The sequence below is a fragment of the Lissotriton vulgaris genome, chromosome 12, assembly GCF_964263255.1.
Source record: "Lissotriton vulgaris chromosome 12, aLisVul1.2, whole genome shotgun sequence".
NCBI classification, from domain to species: Eukaryota; Metazoa; Chordata; class Amphibia; order Caudata; family Salamandridae; genus Lissotriton; species Lissotriton vulgaris.
The window spans coordinates 531922199-531941556 of record NC_141700.1 but is presented as its reverse complement, the minus strand read 5'-3'; the positions used below and the strand labels follow the sequence as shown (position 1 = coordinate 531941556).

General features: G+C 46.9%; 1 protein-coding gene across 2 annotated transcripts in view; it reads right to left on the bottom strand.

Moving 5' to 3' along the window:
* LOC147677677 (SLAM family member 5-like) overlaps window positions 1-19358 on the bottom strand; it is a 537398-nt gene that overhangs the window by 159002 nt on the left and 359038 nt on the right. For both annotated transcript variants that reach the window (XM_086946484.1, XM_086946483.1), the window contains one exon: window positions 15298-15543. In XM_086946484.1, coding sequence (XP_086802610.1) covers window positions 15298-15543 — 246 coding nt within the window. The remainder of the gene's footprint in view (window positions 1-15297; window positions 15544-19358) is intronic.

Here is a 19358-nt window from a genome sequence, read left to right as displayed (position 1 = left end):
GCAAAATACAGAAAAATATAAAGTCGGAATGCAAAAGACTCAGGCAGAATACAACCAAGCAAAGGACCAGGAACTCAGCTGCAGGGCAGCGTAGACACTCGGCAAAGCGGGGGCAGCCTGGGCTCACTCACGGGGAGTGTGCGCGGTGCGTGGGGCGACCGGCCCAAGCAGGGTCAAGGATCCAACCGCTGGCAGTCGCATTGAGGCACTGTGAGGAAATTCTTCCCCCGGTTCCATCAATGGCCAAGGTTAAATTATACGCAGACTACATCATGTTGATAATATAACCAGATTTACGATCCCAAGCTAAAGTTTTTCTGATTTTTGATGAGTTCGGAGCTTTGGGAGGATACCGGATAAATAAAAAGAAAATGGAAATCCTGGTGTGTGGAGGTAAAAATCTGGAACTGCATCCCGACATACGCAGCTGCATTAATACTAAGCATAAGAGATATCTTGGAGTCTTTTTTTCAGCATCAGTAAAAGATTTATATGGTTTCAATTTTGACCCCCTCCTTGAGAAGACTCGGGCACTGTTTGCTCGATGGAATGCACTTCCATTGACAATTTTGGGTGGGGTGGCCCTGATAAAAATGTCTATCCTTCCCCTATTTAATTCTGTGTTCTCTACTATCTCGTGTTTTTTACCGGGTTTTTTTTTATTAGGGTAGAATCTATGTTCTCGGCTTTTTTTTGGGCGTAGAAGACACCCCGTATCGCAATAAGTACTTTATATGAGGATCTGGATCAGGGGGGACTCGCCCTACCAAATCTTAGGGATTACTATAATGCTTACTTTGCACAGTATTTATCAAGATTCAAAAGCCAAAGTTTCAGCAGCACCTTATACATAATTTTTTTTGATTTAATGCGCATAAAAACTCAGATACCACCCCCCCTGCAGGTACTTAAATCTCCCAAATTAGTTTGTTATAAGTCATTGTTATGGTTTTTAAAAAAACGATGTGCCTTGTTTAAAAGATACCCACTTCCTCCCATTAACTCAATAACTTTATTGGCCAGTATTTTACCTCTAATATGGTTAGATCAAAGGTCAGAGCTGGCTGAAAACTGGGCGGGGGTAGGATTTCTCAAAGTTACTGATTTTTTAAGGAATGGAGTCTGGATAACCCCCATGGAAATGTCGCATTTAATCCATAGGAATTTTATGTTGTTAGGATCTTATAATATGCTTTACAAGTTTCTGGTGCAACTTGACATTTCACAGCTAAGCCAATCAAGTCAACTAATCAATGAGCTTCTAGTTACCAGAATTGAAAGAAAACCTCGGGTCTGGAAGCGATGCTTAGCACAAAGCAGGAGGTTGGAACTGAGCCAGAAGGCAATTAAAAAACTGGCAGGAACAGGAAAACCACTCTGTGTCTGTGAATATATGGACAATTATCAATAAACTGAACTTTAGTACGTTACGGGGCGCCAATTGGCACAGAATGTTATTCTTCAGCAAATGGTTGCTGTACCGTACACCTGCCTCCATTTTCAAAATGTACCCTAACTACTCATCACAGTGTTTTAGATGTTTATATCACTTTCCAGCTAATTGGTCTCATGTAATGGCTTATTGTGACAAGATTGTGAAGTTCTGGGAGGAAATTTTAGCTTTTTCTAAACTCAGTATAAGATTATGATCTCTGTTAACGTTAAATTAATTTGACATGGCTTTGATATCGAGCTTATGCTCTCCAATCAGCTCGTTAAATTACTGTATATTGCTATGGCAGTAGCAAGATCATTGGTGCTGCAGCGATGGAGGTCAGAACAGATTCCATCCGTGCATGAGTGGTTACAAAAGATGAAGATAGTTAAGACAAGTGAACAAATGTATGCATTGCGGGTTGGGGGGCCAGAAGATTTGAAAAGACCTGGGGGTCTCTTTTTGATTAAAACTTAGGAGGGGTATTGAGGACTGAAATAAAAAAAAATGATTTCTATTTTGTGACAAGCTTGTGTTGTGGTGGAAGGGATATATTTCTTGTGTTTCTGTTTAGAGGGAGAAAAGAAAAAGGATCCTCTATTGTGATTATATTTGATGAAATGATGTAATGTTATTTGGGAATGACACTGTAGGACTTCAATAAAAAAAATAAAAAAAATAGAGGTTGTTTTTTCACTCAAGCACGGTTTCCTCTTTTGCATAGGAAGACATAACATGCATTAACACAGTGAGGCTTATTTACAAGCCCTCTGCGCCGCCGGTACTTCACTTTTCCCATATTAAAGTGATGCACCGGTGGCGCAAGAGGCTTTTAAATAAGCCTGTGTGTATTAAAAAAACATGTTTCAGCTGAGTTACTGTTACTGCTACTGTTTCTGTAGTAAAGCATGATAGAAATGTTTATAAAAAGATATTTTTGCTCCATTTTGTGAATTACTTGAAAATAGTTTTGAAGTGAGGACGCACAAAAGATAAATTATTTTTGGGTAAATACACACAATTTCACGTCTTCTATCTTTGATAATGACCGATTGACATTGATTCCTAACTTGATTAGGAAATTCTCTTCATACAGCAGTAAGTAGTTCATTTCCTATAGTTTACCTGGTGTTAGACCTGTCTGCCCTTTGGGTTGTCCCTCCTATTTATTATTTATTTTTGTCCCCTTTCTGCCCCTCATATCCCTTAATTTTTATGTCCACTGAATTTTTTGTTGTGTTAACAAGGGGTTAGGTGCTCTTTGACCCTCGTAGTCCTTTTCTCTGAGGCCTAGGTGCCACTTCTGACTAGATTTGTGAAACCCACAAAATGGTCGCCGATAACTGTCATAACTGTCACCTCTAGATCAGGGACCATAGGGTTACATTAAGAAGGTACTAGAACCTTCTGGAGGGTTCTTGTAGCCAGAACCAACCTATAAAAGGCCGGCCCCAGGGCGGCCATTTTAGGTGTGGAGAAAGAGTGTCCAGGGAGAGCTTGGGTGGAGACTGGTCAGGAGCAAAGCTTTAGCGTGGGAAGGAAGGCGCACTGAGGGAGGGACCAACCTGTTCTTAGGTTAGCTACCCTACCCGGTTGACGTAACCCCCGCCTACTGACGGAGCCCATTTCAGCACTGATTATCACCAGCTCTCGAACCGTGCCAAGTCACCAGCTGAGGAGCGGGGGAACACCCTTCCCCGAGAGGGTAGTGAATAAGGCACTCAGGGAAAACATCCGCCTTTTTCCATCTGGAAAGACCCGCCTGGACTGCCGCTGACAAGTGCAGGACTTAGCCATTGTCACGTATCCCCAGGGTCCCCGCTGTCTGGCAACAGCAAAGTGCAGTAATCCTACCTTGACGGGACCAGAGATGGGACTGCCTGTTGCCGGTCGTCTGCCCAACGGAAGGGGTCTCTGGTGAGGAGAACTGAAAGCAGGGCCGGCCCTAGGCATGTGCAAAGTGTGCACCTGCACAGGGCCGCCAAACCCCAGGGGCCGCCATGACGAGGATCGGATCGGAAGGATCTGATAATCGAGGCAGTGGCGGCCCCCTGGCAGGATTTGGCGGCCTCCACAACGTCCCAGTCCCGACTCCTGCGTTTGAATTTGCTGCTGTCCCAGCCTCCAGGGCCGTCAATCAGACTCGCTACCAATGACGGCCCTGGGTCGACATAAAATAATTTATTATTTTTGCCAGCCCTGCCCCCGCGTCGCGATGATGAGTAGGACGTAGCAGTGAGCGTCAGGCGCTTCACCGCTACGCGCTCTCGCGCTCATTTTGGCCTGGGGCAGTCGGCGCTGTGCTGCTCTCTTCCATCCACCGGACTTTCGCTTGACCCGGGTTCAGGCCTGGCCCAGAAGACTCTGGAGGCACACGACGGTAAATGCTGCAGTGGCTCCTGTTCGAGTTACTGCTACTTCGTTAAGTAAGTGAGAGACCGGACTGTGTGAGTCTTCTCTGTGCTGTGATTATTTAATTATTTCAGAGAGCGCGTGATCGGCAGCTGCCACAGTGGGTGGTCGTGTACAAAAATCACTGTAACTTGTAGTGCCCTCCTTGCATGGCTGAATGTTGCACTAGTGCTAATTTATTTAGCATTTATTTACCATGTTTAAAACTGTTCTTGTCTCAGTCTGCCTAATTGGGATGAAAGGTGATGGGTGAAGTGGGCCTCTTTCAATTAGAAACGTAGAAGAATGAAATGCGCTAATGTTATGGCATATTCTCATTACATAAGAGCTTATAGCTCATAGAATTGCGTACTTTATATATGCAACACACGATTTGGGCCTTTTGCTTTCTCTGTATGAAGCAATCAAATTGGTGACGAAACGCAAGGTAGACGGGCCCTCATTACAAGACAAGGCGAGGAGTCACCGGGGTTCCTGTCCGACCATAGACATGCAATTACCTCCGCTAATCTCACCCTACAAACGAGCCTCGGTTGTCATAACACCCGGCTTCCTAAAAGCATTTATTAAAGCACATTGTTAAAAGCTTGCTAAGATGTAAAGTGCCTTTTACAGGAGACAAGGTCCTACTCGGGCATTGCCAGATTCCATTGACTCGATAATGCATGTTACCAGTTTCGCAGTTATTTATTTATTTGTTTATATCCATGTTTTTATAAGAGCGAAAGTGGCGTGGGACGGTAGAGCGCCTTGCAGTGAAGATGTCAAACTACTCAACTACTGCAGTGAACCATTGATACATATAATGATGTTGAAACCCTTCAATACGTAAATAACCTTAATTTGACTCTGCTCCATGACTGTTCACCAGTGTTCCATTCCTTAACTGAGATGTTATCTCTAATTCAACTGAGGTGTCCAGCGCATGTTTGGCTATATTTACTTGCTGCAATAGCCATGTCAAGTGCCTCACATTTGCATTTCCCCTTCCATTTCTGCTTTTGGCCATCTCTCTCTCCTCCAATCTCACCTATACACCTTCTTTTTTAACTATTTCCCTCTCTCCTCCTTTTGTCTACCTCCTCCCCTCTCCCTGCTCGCATTGTCTCCCCCTTCTCTCTCCTCTCCCGCCTTCATTTTTTTCTCTTCTTCGTTCTCTTTTTCCTTCTCATCCCTTTACCTCCACCTTTTAGAAATGTTTACATACATAGTCTGCAGTGAATGTCATGTGATGCCTTAATGAACAACCGGTATTCGACAGCATGTTAAAAATCGGACATGTTCAAAACAGCATGTATGCAATATGGTATGCACTTCCACTGTCACTTTAGTGCTAAAAGAATGATAATAGCTGTAACCAAGTGTGCGGTTCTGTGCCTTCCTTTGAGTTTGCGGTTTATTTCTCAAAACTGCAGGGGGTAATTTAAAGGTTTTCTGACAGCAGTAAGCTATCATCTATATTGTATGGGAGATTATTGCACCAGAATGGTGCTAGGCAGTCTAGTCTGTATGTGCACGTGTCAGCTCAGACAGTGTGACACTTAGATAACTGAGATGGCTTTGTGGGTAACTTGTTCATGTTGGTGCCTCACACATCCTTCCTGTTGGGCCAGGTCCCATGTGGACAGAGACCATTTCTAATGCTTTGCAGCACTTTTAAGATGTTCTTGGAGTTTCTTGTTGCTCAAATGGGTGTAATTTCTGATATTTATATGTTTCCCTCATCTTCATTGCTTGATTTTGCATGTGAGAAAGTGTCACTCCTAGTCGTTGAAATGTCACACATAATTACACTGACATTTTGAAAAATTTCACACATAGCAATCTGAAACCTTGGCAGCTATGCCACCCCTGGCTACCTGGTATAGAGACTTTGGAGTTTGGAGTGAGTCACTCACGAGTGAGGTAAGAAAGATCTTGACCCACTTTTTTTTAACCAGAAAAATCATACAATGCATCACCCCCCCCAAACACCCACACCCTTTCGTACCCCTTACCCTATGCACAGGTCCCCCTATAAATGTTCAACCTACTTACAGCAGGTGGTAAATGTATGTGGCAAATCCACATGGAATATGGGGTTCCTTGTGATTTAATGGCTGGAAAAAACGACCTCACGCACTGAGGGGCATATCATCTAGAAACTGAGTTAAAATTATCGCCGCTTTAGCGGCAGAAAACTGTCCCTAAATCGGCAATGATGGGCTTGATAATACGCCCTTGAGAATTCCAATAGAAGCCCATGTTCACAGCAGAACATGGGCTTCTATTGGAATTCTCAAGGGCGTATTATCAAGCCTCTTATCTCCACTTTAGTTTTCTGAATTTGGAATGGCCTAATTGCGGGCCCTTTTGTTTAGATTTCTTTTTTGGGTGGACAGTGGTGCAACCTGGGGTTGGTGCATTAATCTGAGCATGGGCAGAGACATGCTGTGGAAGCTGTACTGACCTTGGGTCAGTAAAACCCAGGGGATACTCCTGTTAGGCCACAGGTATTACTGCTAGTGTCACTGGGTAGTGGTAACTCAGTTTCATTGTTGAACATTAAAAGAAGGCAACTTCAGGCAGGATAGAATTGGTGCTCACTAGGCAGGTCTTACTTTCGTTCTTGGATCTGACTATGTTGGCAGCACAAACTTCATATCTACAGATGTTGGATTTGTCTTTGTGGATCCTGGCTTGTTTGGCTCATTTATTGTTAAAATTACTTTCACCTCATGAATTGTCCCTCTTGGACATAAAAGATTAACCATTGGTGTTGGCAGCAAGGTAAGCAGGGCCGGCCCTAGGCTGGGGACTGCGTGGTAATGGCATTTTGTTTGCTTTGATACTTGCACAAGTGCCACCATTGCCTTTGCCTACGAACGTAACGTTTGTTCTTGTGCTCGTATTATTAAAACACCTTCCTGAGCTCCGCCCCGTCCGGACCCCCTCTTCCGGGGCCCCCACCTACGCTCCCTGCACAGGGCCACCATGAGCCTAGAGCCGGCCCTGCTGAAAGGAGCGCCTGGCGCAGACCAGCCAAGCGGCGGGTTTGGAGTTCAACTCTGCGGCAGAGCGGCAGCGCCGGAACCCAGAAGAAGGGGGCGGGAAGACGCCCAGGACCAGCCGGGAAGCCTCCTCCTCCTCCGCCTCTGACGGCCAAGGCGTGGGGCGTGTCCCGAAGACGCGAGACACGCCGAGAGAGAGTCGTCACAGCCCCGGTCCAGTCAGCTGTGTGAGAGCCGGCAGCACATGGTCCGGAACCTCCGCGGAGCAGAACCGGTGTTACTCAGCAAAGAGGCCGGAACAGGCTTAGCGAAGACCCGGTAAGTTCGGGAGGGAGGAGCGGAGCTCCCAGAGTAAAAGGGATCTGCTTCGGCCCAAGAGTGGTAGCGTGGGAGTCTGCCTCACCGGGGAAGTTAATCCAGAACCGAGTGTCTGGGTGGGAGGACCTCACTAGTTAACGGCGCCAGGGGCAGCCTTACTGAGGCGCGTGGCCCAGATCTTCCCTAACACTGCAAGACAACGCGCCTAGAAAACGGAGGGGTATCTGACTGAATTTATGTACTGGACCTGAAAGTCAAGGTCTTAGGGCTTTATTGGAAATACCAGGGAAATAAATGAAAAAGGTGTCCCCTTGAAAACGAAGCTTCTAGAGCCTGAGTAAGATTCTGTGAGAGACAAATGTTACCTTGTACTTAAAGAACAACATAAATGGTCATTTAATAAATGTAACTTTAATTACCTGTTTTTATCCAGATAGCCAGCTGCGTGAGCCCTGATTCTAGAGGCCTGTTAGTGAACTATCCCTGTGAACCTGTAAATCTCTACTTGCCAATAGCCTTGGAGTCTAGTGAGTAAAATATAAACTTGTCACACTGAGGGGTAAAATAAGTCTGTTTCACTGTATTGAAGCTGTAGTAAATGTATCTAGAGTTCTGGTTGTAGGATTTGACCCAGAATATGTGCCCTGATAAAATGTTGAAAAGTATTAAGGCTGCTTAGTGAAAATTGGGTTTAGCCCAGAAGGTGACAACAGTGATTTGTACTTGATTATAATGAGGTTGTGCTAGAAGTAAAACAAAATTGCTAAAGATGATTTTATAAAGCAAACCGTATTTTTCTAGAATTGGTGTAGTGTCCTTTTTGTGTGGAAGTGCATTGAGTTACTGCTGGGTGGGGAGCAAACTTTACACTTGTGCTTCTGGGAACTGACTGTCTTACCTTAGGCCAGGCTACCCTATGTGACTTGGTAACACTAGGTCCAACATGTTTGGTGGCAGCGGTGGGATGAGAATTGTGGTTGCGACTACTCGGCAGTAACTAAGTGTAATCCACTGACCTACACCAGGAATTTTCTCCTGGCGGACTTCCCAATTTTTACTTTTGCTTTTTCTAAATTCATTCTGGTGGTGGGTGGAGGTAGCTTCAGATTGCCCCTCGTGAATCTATTCTTTTTGTGTGCTTGTCCCTACATAGCTCTTTAGCAAAATGGAATTTGCCTTGGAATAACTGGACACTTATTCTGTAGCCCAGCTTAAGGACTTTTGTCAAAAGATGGGAGTGTTCTTTAAGTGTGGTGCCAAGAAGGGGGAACTCCAGACCAGTTTAAGGGCTTGGGTGGCAGCACATGGAGAAGGGAAGGAGGAGGAAGAGGGGACAGACCGGGACACAGTCATAGGGGTAGAGGGATTTTTCCATCCTGAGATGGGAAACCTACTTCCAGGACCGATGACCTACTCAAGGAGGGGCAGTAGTGTCTCCGGAGGAAGCTTGACCGAAGCTGAACTAACAGACAGGAGGGAAAAAAGGCAACTGAAGTGGGAGTTAGCCAGATTAAAACAGGAGAGGGAGGAACAGAGGATGGCTCATGAGCTTAAATTAAGAGAGCTAGAACTCAAGGCCCTACAATTAGGACCCTCCACTTCTCCGAATGGTGGCAGCGAAACCAGAGTACCAACCAGGGAGCCCAGACCCTATCTGCCCAAAGACATAGTTGCCAGCTGCAGCCAAGGGGATGACATAGCCAAGTGGCTGGCTGCCTATGAGGTCTCCTTAAGAGCCCATGGGATCCAGGAGAAACACTGGAGGGGTGGGTTATACAAGTATATGCCTCCTACTGGTCGGGACACCTTGTTAGCCCTGGAATAGGAGGAGCAGACCCACTACCCCACCATGAAGGTAGCGTTAATCAAAAAGTTTGGGCTAACCCCGGAAAAGTATCGCCAAAAGTTCAGGCGGAGCCACAAGTTAAGCACCCAAAACTGGGTGGATTTCCTGGACAATGCGAGGAAGGCATTGGAGGGCTGGGTACAGGGCAGCGAGGTGAAGGACTATGAGGGGTTATATGACCTTTTTCTCAAAGAGCACCTACTCGAGAAATGTTTTCCCGAGCTGCGTCAACACCTGGTGGACAGTAAGCTGACCAACCCCCGGAAGCTTGCAGAGGAGGCAGACATCTGGGCAAGTACCCAGGTGTCCTCAAAGGGGACTGGAGGGGATTCCCAAAGGGCCGGACAGGGCACCCCTCAGAAGAAGGAGGGGGGAGATAAAAAGCGGGAGTTCTCTAAAGGTCCCCAAAACAGTTTCCAGGGAAAGGGAACAGGTTTCACCCCTAAGGCTAACCCGCCCAGAAACCCTCATCCTGGCCAAAGCCAGCAGCCAAGGGTTGTCCACTGCTTCGAGTGTGGTGGTATTGGACATTATAAGGGAGATGTCAAATGCCCAAAGAGACCACCCCCTCCCACCGAAGGAAAAGCCCCGGGAGTAGCTAGTGTAGCGCTCGGGGAGGAGTTGCCCTTAGATAAGGGGGGTGAGTGGGCGGGTGTCACCTTAGTGTCCCTGGGAGATCGGGAGATGGTTCCTAAGATCCAGGTGCCCCCAAATACTACCAAGTGTGGGCAATGGATCACCATCAATGGCCAGAGAGGGGAGGCTCTGAGAGATACAGGAGCCAGTATGACTATGGTAAGGAGTCAACTGGTGTCTCCAGAGCAGGTGATTCCCAATGTACTCCACCCTGCCGCGATGGCTGACAGCAGAATGGGCCACTACCCTGTGGCCGAGGTTCCCTTTGAGTGGGAAGGGGTTGCAGGTTCACTTCGAGTTGCCGTAAGCCCTGCCGTGCCAGTCGATTGTCTGCTGGGGAATGACATGGAGCACAATGCTTGGCGAGAGGTGGGATACCGGACGCATTCAGAGATGCTGGGTACACCTGACTGGGCCTGTGTAAGCACAAGGTCTGCGACTGCCCGGAGAGGGAGTTCGCCTGGTTTGGAGCCTGGAACAATGGCCCAGCCCACTGCCAAAAAGGGACATACCCAAAGACAGGAGAAGCCTGCTTAGGCTTCCACGCCCCTTGTGACAGATCGGCCACCTGCGGTGGTGAGCCAGGAGTCCGTGGAGGGGGAAGTAGTCTCCCTGGAGGACCTACCCATCCCTGCTGAGTGGCATGTGGAGGGAGGGCCTACCAGGGAGGAGTTCTGTAAGGGCCAGAAGGAGTGCCCAACCCTTGAGGGACTGAGGCGACAGGCCGAAGCCCAGGCAGCAGGGAACGTTGCGGGACACTACCACATTTACTGGGAGGACGGACTCCTCTACAGTGAACCCAAGGTACCTTTACCCGGTTCATCAAGGGCCTTGGTAGTCCCACAACGATACCGAGCCTTTCTGTTAGAATTGGCTCATGAAATACCATTGGCAGGACACTTAGGTCAGGACAAGACCTTTGCCCGGCTTGTCCCCCACTTTTACTGGCCTCAGATGAAAGTGGCGTCTGACACCTACTGTCGGACATGTGTATCCTGTCAAGCCAGTGGGAAAACAGGGGTGAAGCTGAAAGCTCCCCTGGAACCACTGCCCGTCGTTAGCACCCCCTTTGAAAGGGTGGGCATCGACATTGTGGGGCCATTGGATCCACCAATAACAGCTGGTCACAGGTTTATCCTGGTTCTGGTGGATCACGCCACGCGGTACCCAGAGGCAATTCCTCTGAGGACTGTCACTGCACCTGTTGTGGCTAGGGCCCTGATGGGGATCTTTACCCGAGTGGGTTTCCCCAAAGAAGTTGTGTCCGACAGGGGGACCAACTTCATGTCAGCATATATGCGGGCAATGTGGAAGGAGTGTGGAGTGACCTATCCGTTCACCACTCCCTATCACCCCCAGTCAAATGGACTGGTAGAAAGGTTCAACAAGACCTTGAAGGGCATGATCCGAAGTCTGCCTGAAAGCCTGCGGAGGAAATGGGACGTCCTCCTACCCTGTTTGCTATTCTCCTACAGGGAAGTGCCACAGAAGGGAGTGGGCTTCAGCCCCTTTGAGCTTCTGTATGGGCACCCTGTACGCGGACCTCTCAGCTTGGTGAAGGATGGATGGGAAAAGTCTCCCAGGAAGCCCCCCCAGGATGTGGTGAGCTACATGCTGGCCTTCAGGAGCCAAATGGCTAAGTTGTGGAAGCAAGCCTCTGACAACTTGGAGGCCAGTCAAGCTGTAATGAAGGAGTGGTATGACCACAACGCTCACCCGGTGGAGTTGGAGCCTGGCCAGAAAGAGTGGGTGATGGAGCCTGGAGAGCTAAGTGCCCTCCAGGATCGCTGGACAGGCCCCTTTGAGGTGTTAGAGAAGAAGGGTAAGGCCGCATAACTGGTGGACCTTACGACTCCTCGACAGCCCCTACGGGTGCTACAGGCTAATCGCCTCAAACCCCACCATGAGAGGCCCGAGGTCATCTTAATGATGGTGACTGATGGAGGAGAGGAAGCGGAAAGCGAACCTCTCCCAGACTTGTTTGCGTCTCAGGAAAAGGATGGGTCGGTGGAGGGAGTAATTCTCTCCCCATCCCTAACTCCTGAACAGCGGGAGGACTGCCGCCAGATACTGGAGCAGTACTCTACGTTCTTCTCCCTTGTCCCGGGAAGGACCCACCTGTCTACCTATGATGTGGACACAGGAGACAGCCCACCAGTGAAGTCAAAGACCTACCGGCTGTCAGACAAGGTGAAGGCCAGCATCCATGGTGAGGTTACCAAGATGCTGGGGCTAGGAGTTATTGAACCTTCCAGTAGCCCCTGGTCCAGTCCGGTGGTTCTAGTGCCAAAAGCAGCTCCACCAGGCACCACTCCAGAACTGAGGTTCTGTGTGGATTACCGGGGACTGAACTCAGTTACCAAAACTGATGCTCATCCGATCCCTAGGGCGGATGAATTAATTGACCGGCTGGGAGCTGCCCAATACTTGAGTACCTTTGACCTCACTTCAGGGTACTGGCAGATCTCCCTGACAGATGGAGCAAAGGAAAGGTCAGCCTTCTCCACGCCTGAGGGACACTTCCAATTCTGTGTGATGCCCTTTGGGCTCAAGAACGCCCCTGCCACTTTTCAGCGGCTGGTGAATCAGGTCCTCTCCGGAATAGAGGGTTTCTCCGCTGCTTACCTGGATGACATTGCTGTCTTCAGCAGCAGTTGGGAGGACCATTTGCAACATTTGCAAGCAGTTCTCCAGGCCCTGAAACAAGCTGGCTTGACAATCAAGGCCAGCAAATGTCAGATTGGGCAGGGGTCGGTTGTGTACCTAGGCCACTTGGTGGGTAGGGGAACAGTGCAGCCCCTCCAGGCAAAGATCGAGGCAATCATGGCCTGGGAACCCCCCAAGACCCAGACTGAGGTCCGAGCTTTCCTGGGCCTCACAGGTTACTACCGTCGCTTTGTGAAGGGGTATGGCACTATTGTAGCGCCCCTCACAGAGCTTACCTCAAAGAAACAACCTCGACGGGTAGTTTGGACAGAGGCTTGTCAGCAGGCCTTTGAAAAATTGAAGCAGGCAATGTGTGCGGCACCGGTCCTGAGGGCCCCAGACTTCTCCAAGGAGTTCATTGTCCAGACAGATGCATCAGAACATGGCATTGGGGCAGTGCTATCGCAACTCAATGAAGAGGGTCTGGATCAGCCTGTAGTTTTCCTATCCAGGAGACTGCTTCCCCGGGAACAGAAGTGGAGTGCAATTGAGAGGGAAGCTTTTGCGGTGGTGTGGGCTCTGAAGAAGTTGCGGCCATACCTGTTTGGCTCGCACTTCCTGGTTCAGACTGACCACCGACCCCTTCGTTGGCTGATGCAAATGAAGGGGGAAAATCCCAAGTTGTTGAGATGGTCCATCTCCCTACAGGGAATGGAGTTCCGGGTGGAACATCGGCCTGGAGTGGACCACGCCAATGCAGACGGTCTCTCTAGGTATTTCCGCCTTAGTGATGAGGACTCCCAAGGGGTTGGGTAGCTCTCCCCACTTTCAGCTGGGGGGACGCGTGTTAGACCTGTCTGCCCTTTGGGTTGTCCCTCCTATTTATTATTTATTTTTGTCCCCTTTCTGCCCCTCATATCCCTTAATATTTATGTCCACTGAATTTTTTGCGGTGTTAACAAGGGGTTAGGTGCTCTTTGACCCTCGTAGTCCTTTTCTCTGAGGCCTAGGTGCCACTTCTGACTAGATTTGTGAAACCCACAAAATGGTCGCCGATAACTGTCATAACTGTCACCTCTAGATCAGGGACCATAGGGTTACATTAAGAAGGTACTAGAACCTTCTGGAGGGTTCTGGTAGCCAGAACCAGCCTATAAAAGGCCGGCCCCAGGGCGGCCAGTTTAGGTGTGGAGAAAGAGTGTCCAGGGAGAGCTACCCTACCCGGTTGACGTATCCCCCGCCTACTGACGGAGCCCTCTCAGCACTGATTATCACCAGCTCTCGAACCATGCCAAGTCACCAGCTGAGGAGCGGGGGAACCCCCCCCCCCCCGAGAGGGTAGTGAATAAGGCACTCAGGGAAAACGTCCGCCTTTCTCCATCTGGAAAGACCCGCCTGGACTGCCGCTGACAAGTGCAGGACTTAGCCATTGTCACGTATCCCCAGGGTCCCCGCTGTCTGGCAACAGCAAAGTGCAGTAATCCTACCTTGACGGGACCAGAGACGGGACTGCCTGTTGCCGGTCGTCTGCCCAACGGAAGGGGTTTCTGGTGAGGAGAACTGAAAGGAGCGCCTGGCGCAGACCAGCCAAGCGGCGGGTTTGGAGTTCAACTCTGCGGCAGAGCGGCAGCGCCGGAACCCAGAAGAAGGGGGCGGGAAGACGCCCAGGACCAGCCGGGAAGCCTCCTCCTCCTCCGCCTCTGACGGCCAAGGCCTGGGGCGTGTCCCGAAGACGCGAGACACGCCGAGAGAGAGTCGTCACAGCCCCGGCCCAGTCAGCTGTGTGAGAGCCGGCAGCACATGGTCCGGAACCTCCGCGGAGAAGAACCGGTGTTACTCAGCAAAGAGGCCGGAATAGGCTTAGCAAAGACCCGGTAAGATCGGGAGGGAGGAGCGGAGCTCCCAGAGTAAAAGGGATCTGCTTCGGCCCAAGAGTGGTAGCGTGGGAGTCTGCCTCACCGGGGAAGTTAATCCAGAACCGAGTGTCTGGGTGGGAGGACCTCACTAGTTAATGGCGCCAGGGGCAGCATTACTGAGGCGCGTGGCCCAGAACTTCCCTAACACTGCAAGACAACGCGCCTAGAAAACGGAGGGGTATCTGACTGAATTTATATACTGGACCTGAAAGTCAAGGTCTTAGGGCTTTATTGGAAATACCAGGGAAATAAATGAAAAGGGTGTCCCCTTGTAAACGAAGCTTCTAGAGTCTGAGTAAGATTCTGTGAGAGACAAATGTTACCTTGTGCTTAAAGAAAAACATAAATGGTCATCTAATAAATGTAACTTTAATTACCTGTTTTTATCCAGATAGCCAGCTGTGTGAGCCCTGATTCTAGGGGCCTGTTAGTGAACTATCCCTGTGAACCTGTAAATCTCTACTTGCCAATAGCCTTGGAGTCTAGTGAGTAAAATATAAACTTGTCACACTGAGGGGTAAAATAAGTCTGTGTCACTGTATTGAAGCTGTAGTAAATGTATCTAGAGTTCTGGTTGTAGGATTTGACCCAGAATATGTGCCCTGATAAAATGTTGAAAAGTATTAAGGCTGCTTAGTGAAAATTGGGTTTAGCCCAGAAGGTGACAACAGTGATTTGTACTTGATTATAATGAGGTTGTACTAGAAGTAAAACAAAATTGCTAAAGATGATTTTATAAAGCAAACCGTATTTTTCTAGAATTGGTGTAGTGTCCTTTTTGTGTGGAAGTGCATTGAGTTACTGCTGGGTGGGGCGCAAACTTTACACTTGTGCTTCTGGGAACTGACTGTCTTACCTTAGGCCAGGCTACCCTATGTGACTTGGTAACACTAGGTCCAACACCTGGGCTATACCCCTTCCAAAAAGAGAATACTTTCTGTCATGACGTTCTTCCTTCTGGATGCTGTCTTATGAAGATCTGCCTAAACATTCCAATCCATAAGCAGCTTAAACTGCAGAGAAAAATATGAGAATACACGAAAAAAGCACAAGGAGGCAGTTAACGGACTGCAAATGACATTTTCCGTGAATATTCACCTTGAGTAGTTGGATCCCAGGGAATGATGCACTGTTCTGAGGTGCTAACAGGGTTTTGGACTTCGCAGCAAGCTTCCAGGTTGCTATCACTTCCCGTCAAGTTGACTCTAAGGATGGGTTCCACACTTGTTTTCACTTGTCCTTTTCTCCACTCAAAGCTCACATTGTTTCCATCCTTTTCAGTGCAATTCAAAATGATGTCGCAGGGTCCATTGACAGTGATGTTTACTTGTGCAGCAACACGATCTAAGATAGAGGAGGATATTAATGCAAGTGACTTTCCAAGGCATATGTTAACCGTGTGTTTTCTCCAGTAAGGATCCATGTTCCAGGTTGAACAGAATAACAGGTTTAATGTAGAAGCAAGTTACACCATCAAAATCCAGACAGAATTCCACCCTTCAGCAACTGACTGCAAGGGGCAAAGTTTATGACATACACTCTAAAAAATGGTATGTGAGAGCCTGACCCTACATGAAATGATTGCCCCATACACCATAAGAACCCGAAAATAAAAATCGTGTTTAGTTTTCTATTTTATTTATTTAGCACTTGATATGCATCCCACAGGCATGTCACACACGCTCTTTTGTTGTGATTTGACACAAATATATTGTCTGTGAAGGTTTTGCCTGAAAGGATCATGCTATTTTGCAAAAAGCAATTGAGTGAGTGAAGTCCTCTATCACTTACATGGGATGGTTGAAGAACTCTACGGAAAAGGTCAAGGCATATGGTGATGACAACGGTGATATATAGTTCACCGTTTGATAAGAGAGATTTGGTTTTCCATCATTTTAGTCACAAACCTTAAAATATTAAATGATGACAATGTTTATTCAAATTCAGAACTTAGAAAAAAACAATCTCAAGTTTAGGCTAAGAAATAAACACATTCAAAGATTCAAATATCAGTGAGGGCACTTATGGTGACTGAATTGAAGCTAGGTATATATCTTATTTTTACATGTTTTGCAAACTCTATTTCAGGGATCAGATCATGCGCTGCATTAAATATCCAGAGAACTGACCAGGTTTGCCCCGTGTGCCTCCCTCAACCGGAAGGAACAAGCACAGACAGGGACCGAATGCTCAATTACGGGAAAAAATGTAGTATACCGAGTCCGGGTGTATTCTTTGACAGCTTATCTCTGCGCTGATAACAGCGCATCAATTAAAGATGGAGCCTTGGTTTTAAACTGCGTCTCTTTCTTTTGCTGGAAAGATGCTCAGACTCATTTTTAAAAGGGAGAAGGAATTTCCCCGCAAGCCGATTCAGTGTGTGACTACACTCACCGGTAGAAGACTGCCTAGAGGGTTCCTGGGATACCCTCATCTGCAAAATGGTAGAGGCACAAGGCAAAAGGCATTCTGTTATTTGCACAGGGCTATGACGTTATGCAAATGAGTGAACACCTTAATCTGATCATACTGATACACATTCTGCACTGCCTCAATTCATATTACTAAGGGACCTGAAGCATCTATGGCCCACTTAATGAATTTTCTGGATTTCGCTTCAGTACATGGAGCATGATACATTTTCTCTAAACTCCCAGACACCAAGGACTTAGTCAATGCACCAACAGGAGACAGAGAACCTGGTGGACTTAACCTCCCCAAACCAAAGAGCATTACATGCATGCGGTCCATATTTTGTAGGGATCAGTTCCTTGAAACTACACAAGAAGATTTGTGGAACTCCAACTTTCTCTTATCATGAATAGGGACTCAAGAACACCAGAAAGCAATGATTATATTTTCAGGATTTATCACCATCACAATCATATCCTTGTGCACACAATAGGAAGAGTAATTATTATTAAAACAAACATAATAGAAGCAATTATATTTGTCAGCAAGCAGAACAATAGAAAATGTTGTAACATTGTGGAAGTATTGAAGGCTTTCACTGCTTCCTCCAACATTCCCATCCCTTAGCTGACTGAGCCAAGCCTGTCACAAAAAGAGACCTACTCAAGTTGCTTAGATGCTTCACACCCACTTACCTTTCTGAACAATAGAAGCAGTGTACAATAAGGAAAGAGCAGCTGCTGTGCCAGTCTCGGTGTTCCAGTGGCTATATGCTTGAGTACAGCAAATAAGCTGAGCTGCATGGAGCACTCAATGTACCTTCTCTGTAGCCTTCAGCAAGAGAAGGTGTTGACAGTTACCGGATGACCCTTAGTCCCGAATCCATGGAGGGAAATTCCCCATCAACAATTACTAATGAAAACTATCTAAAATTCCCCTAATTATATTCTATAAAGCGTTACTTTTGTTTAAAAATAATAACTTTGAAATAAAGATATCAATTTCTATGAAACATTGTTCATTACTTAACACGTAGAAAAACAATTCGGGCCAGACTAAAATATAGCGTGAATATATTAGAGCATGCTGAATTATCACAGTGCAGAGCAATTAAAATTTAACAACATTGGCATCTGGGTGCTTTCATATAAAACATACACCTTAATAAATGAAAAAATAAATTTCAAAGAAGGATACTTTAAAATAAAAAAATACATGACTACTATAACAACTTCTCTAATACCAAAGTGCCCATAGGTGGGTGTGGGGTGTGGTGTAAAAAAACAGTTGCAGATGCATTTTGTGCTCCTGAGAACTATGTATGCTATGTCAAGCCAAGTCAAAGAGCTTTATTTCGATAGCAAGTATCATAAAAGTATCAGACAATCCATTAGTAAAACAGGAGAAAATACAATCTATTAAAATGAATAAAATATAGCAAGACATAATTTAAAAGCAATCAAGATATTCAACTGTTCTATCTTAGATTGAACATTTCATTTTAGTTAATAGGATAAGAACAATAAAAACATTATTAAAAATAGGGGTATTTGATATTCCATATAGGGGACAATGTATGACAATTCAGATTACATTGGTCCTCGACTTTGGCTCAGCTGTGCATGGTCGTAAGGGTTCTGGATCAAGATCAGGTTGCCCTTCGTATAGCTCTGTGCCTGATTTTCCAGGCACAGCCTAGGAACTTGGCGACTACGGAAACAAAGAGGGTTCTTGGATCAGATTTTAATATACATAAAGCAACTCGATGATCGAAAGTACCTAGTTGTTTACAGATTGGCTCAAGCCACCTAGACCTAGCTTTTGCATACCCTGGGCAAGCAAACATAAGATGGTCAACGCTCTCTTTCAGAGCCCCACAAGAAGGGCATTCTTCCGTGTTCTGATGTGGGGGGTGCCACTTCGCGGTAAATTCATGAACTGGAAGTGAGCCGAATCTGAATTGGGTGTATAGTGCCCTGTCTCTTGGGATCTGAATTATATCCAAGTATGGTTCAAGGCCTCTAGATTGTTTATGCTGGAAGAATTCCTCAGTAAGCCTTCCCATACTTGGATTAATGAGATCTCTGGCATCTATCCAGTCTCAATAGGTACGTTTGAGTTCTGCCCTGCACAGGGAATTTTGAGTGTCCCAGGATTCCTTAACCAAGAGTTGTCATTAGTGCCTTAACATTGAAAATTCATTAGACCCCCTTGTTGGTATCTAAACTCAATACTTCTGCAAATGCTTTTGCATAATTAGTGAATTCGGGGGTACCCCCAAGGCGAGCCCAAAAAAGCAAAGGGCGAAGTTTTGCTATGTCTTTGAAATGGCGTCTGTCCATGTCTTGTGTCAAGGGAATTAGAGGGACACCCTGCGGTAGCATGATCAGATCCCTAAAAAACTTGTGTTCAGACCTGCTGATCTCTTCTAGATTATTGAAGCCCCAAAGCTCGGCTCTGTAAAGAGCTGAGCTAACTGCCTTTGCACCATATACAGCGAGTGCTGGGGAAACAGGTCTACTGAATGATTGGTGGTGTTCTTTGCTCAGAGCCCCTGCAGAGCACTTATGGTTCAGAAGCATTTTGCCAAGATGGGATCTCCACTTTATTTTTTCGGAGAGCCGTATCCCAAGATAATCAAAGGTGGCGACTCTCTCTTGGTGTGTCCCATCTTGGGTGATGTTACTTCGGAACAATTGGTGGGGATAGAATGTCATAAATGTTGTCTTAAATGTGTTTATGACCAT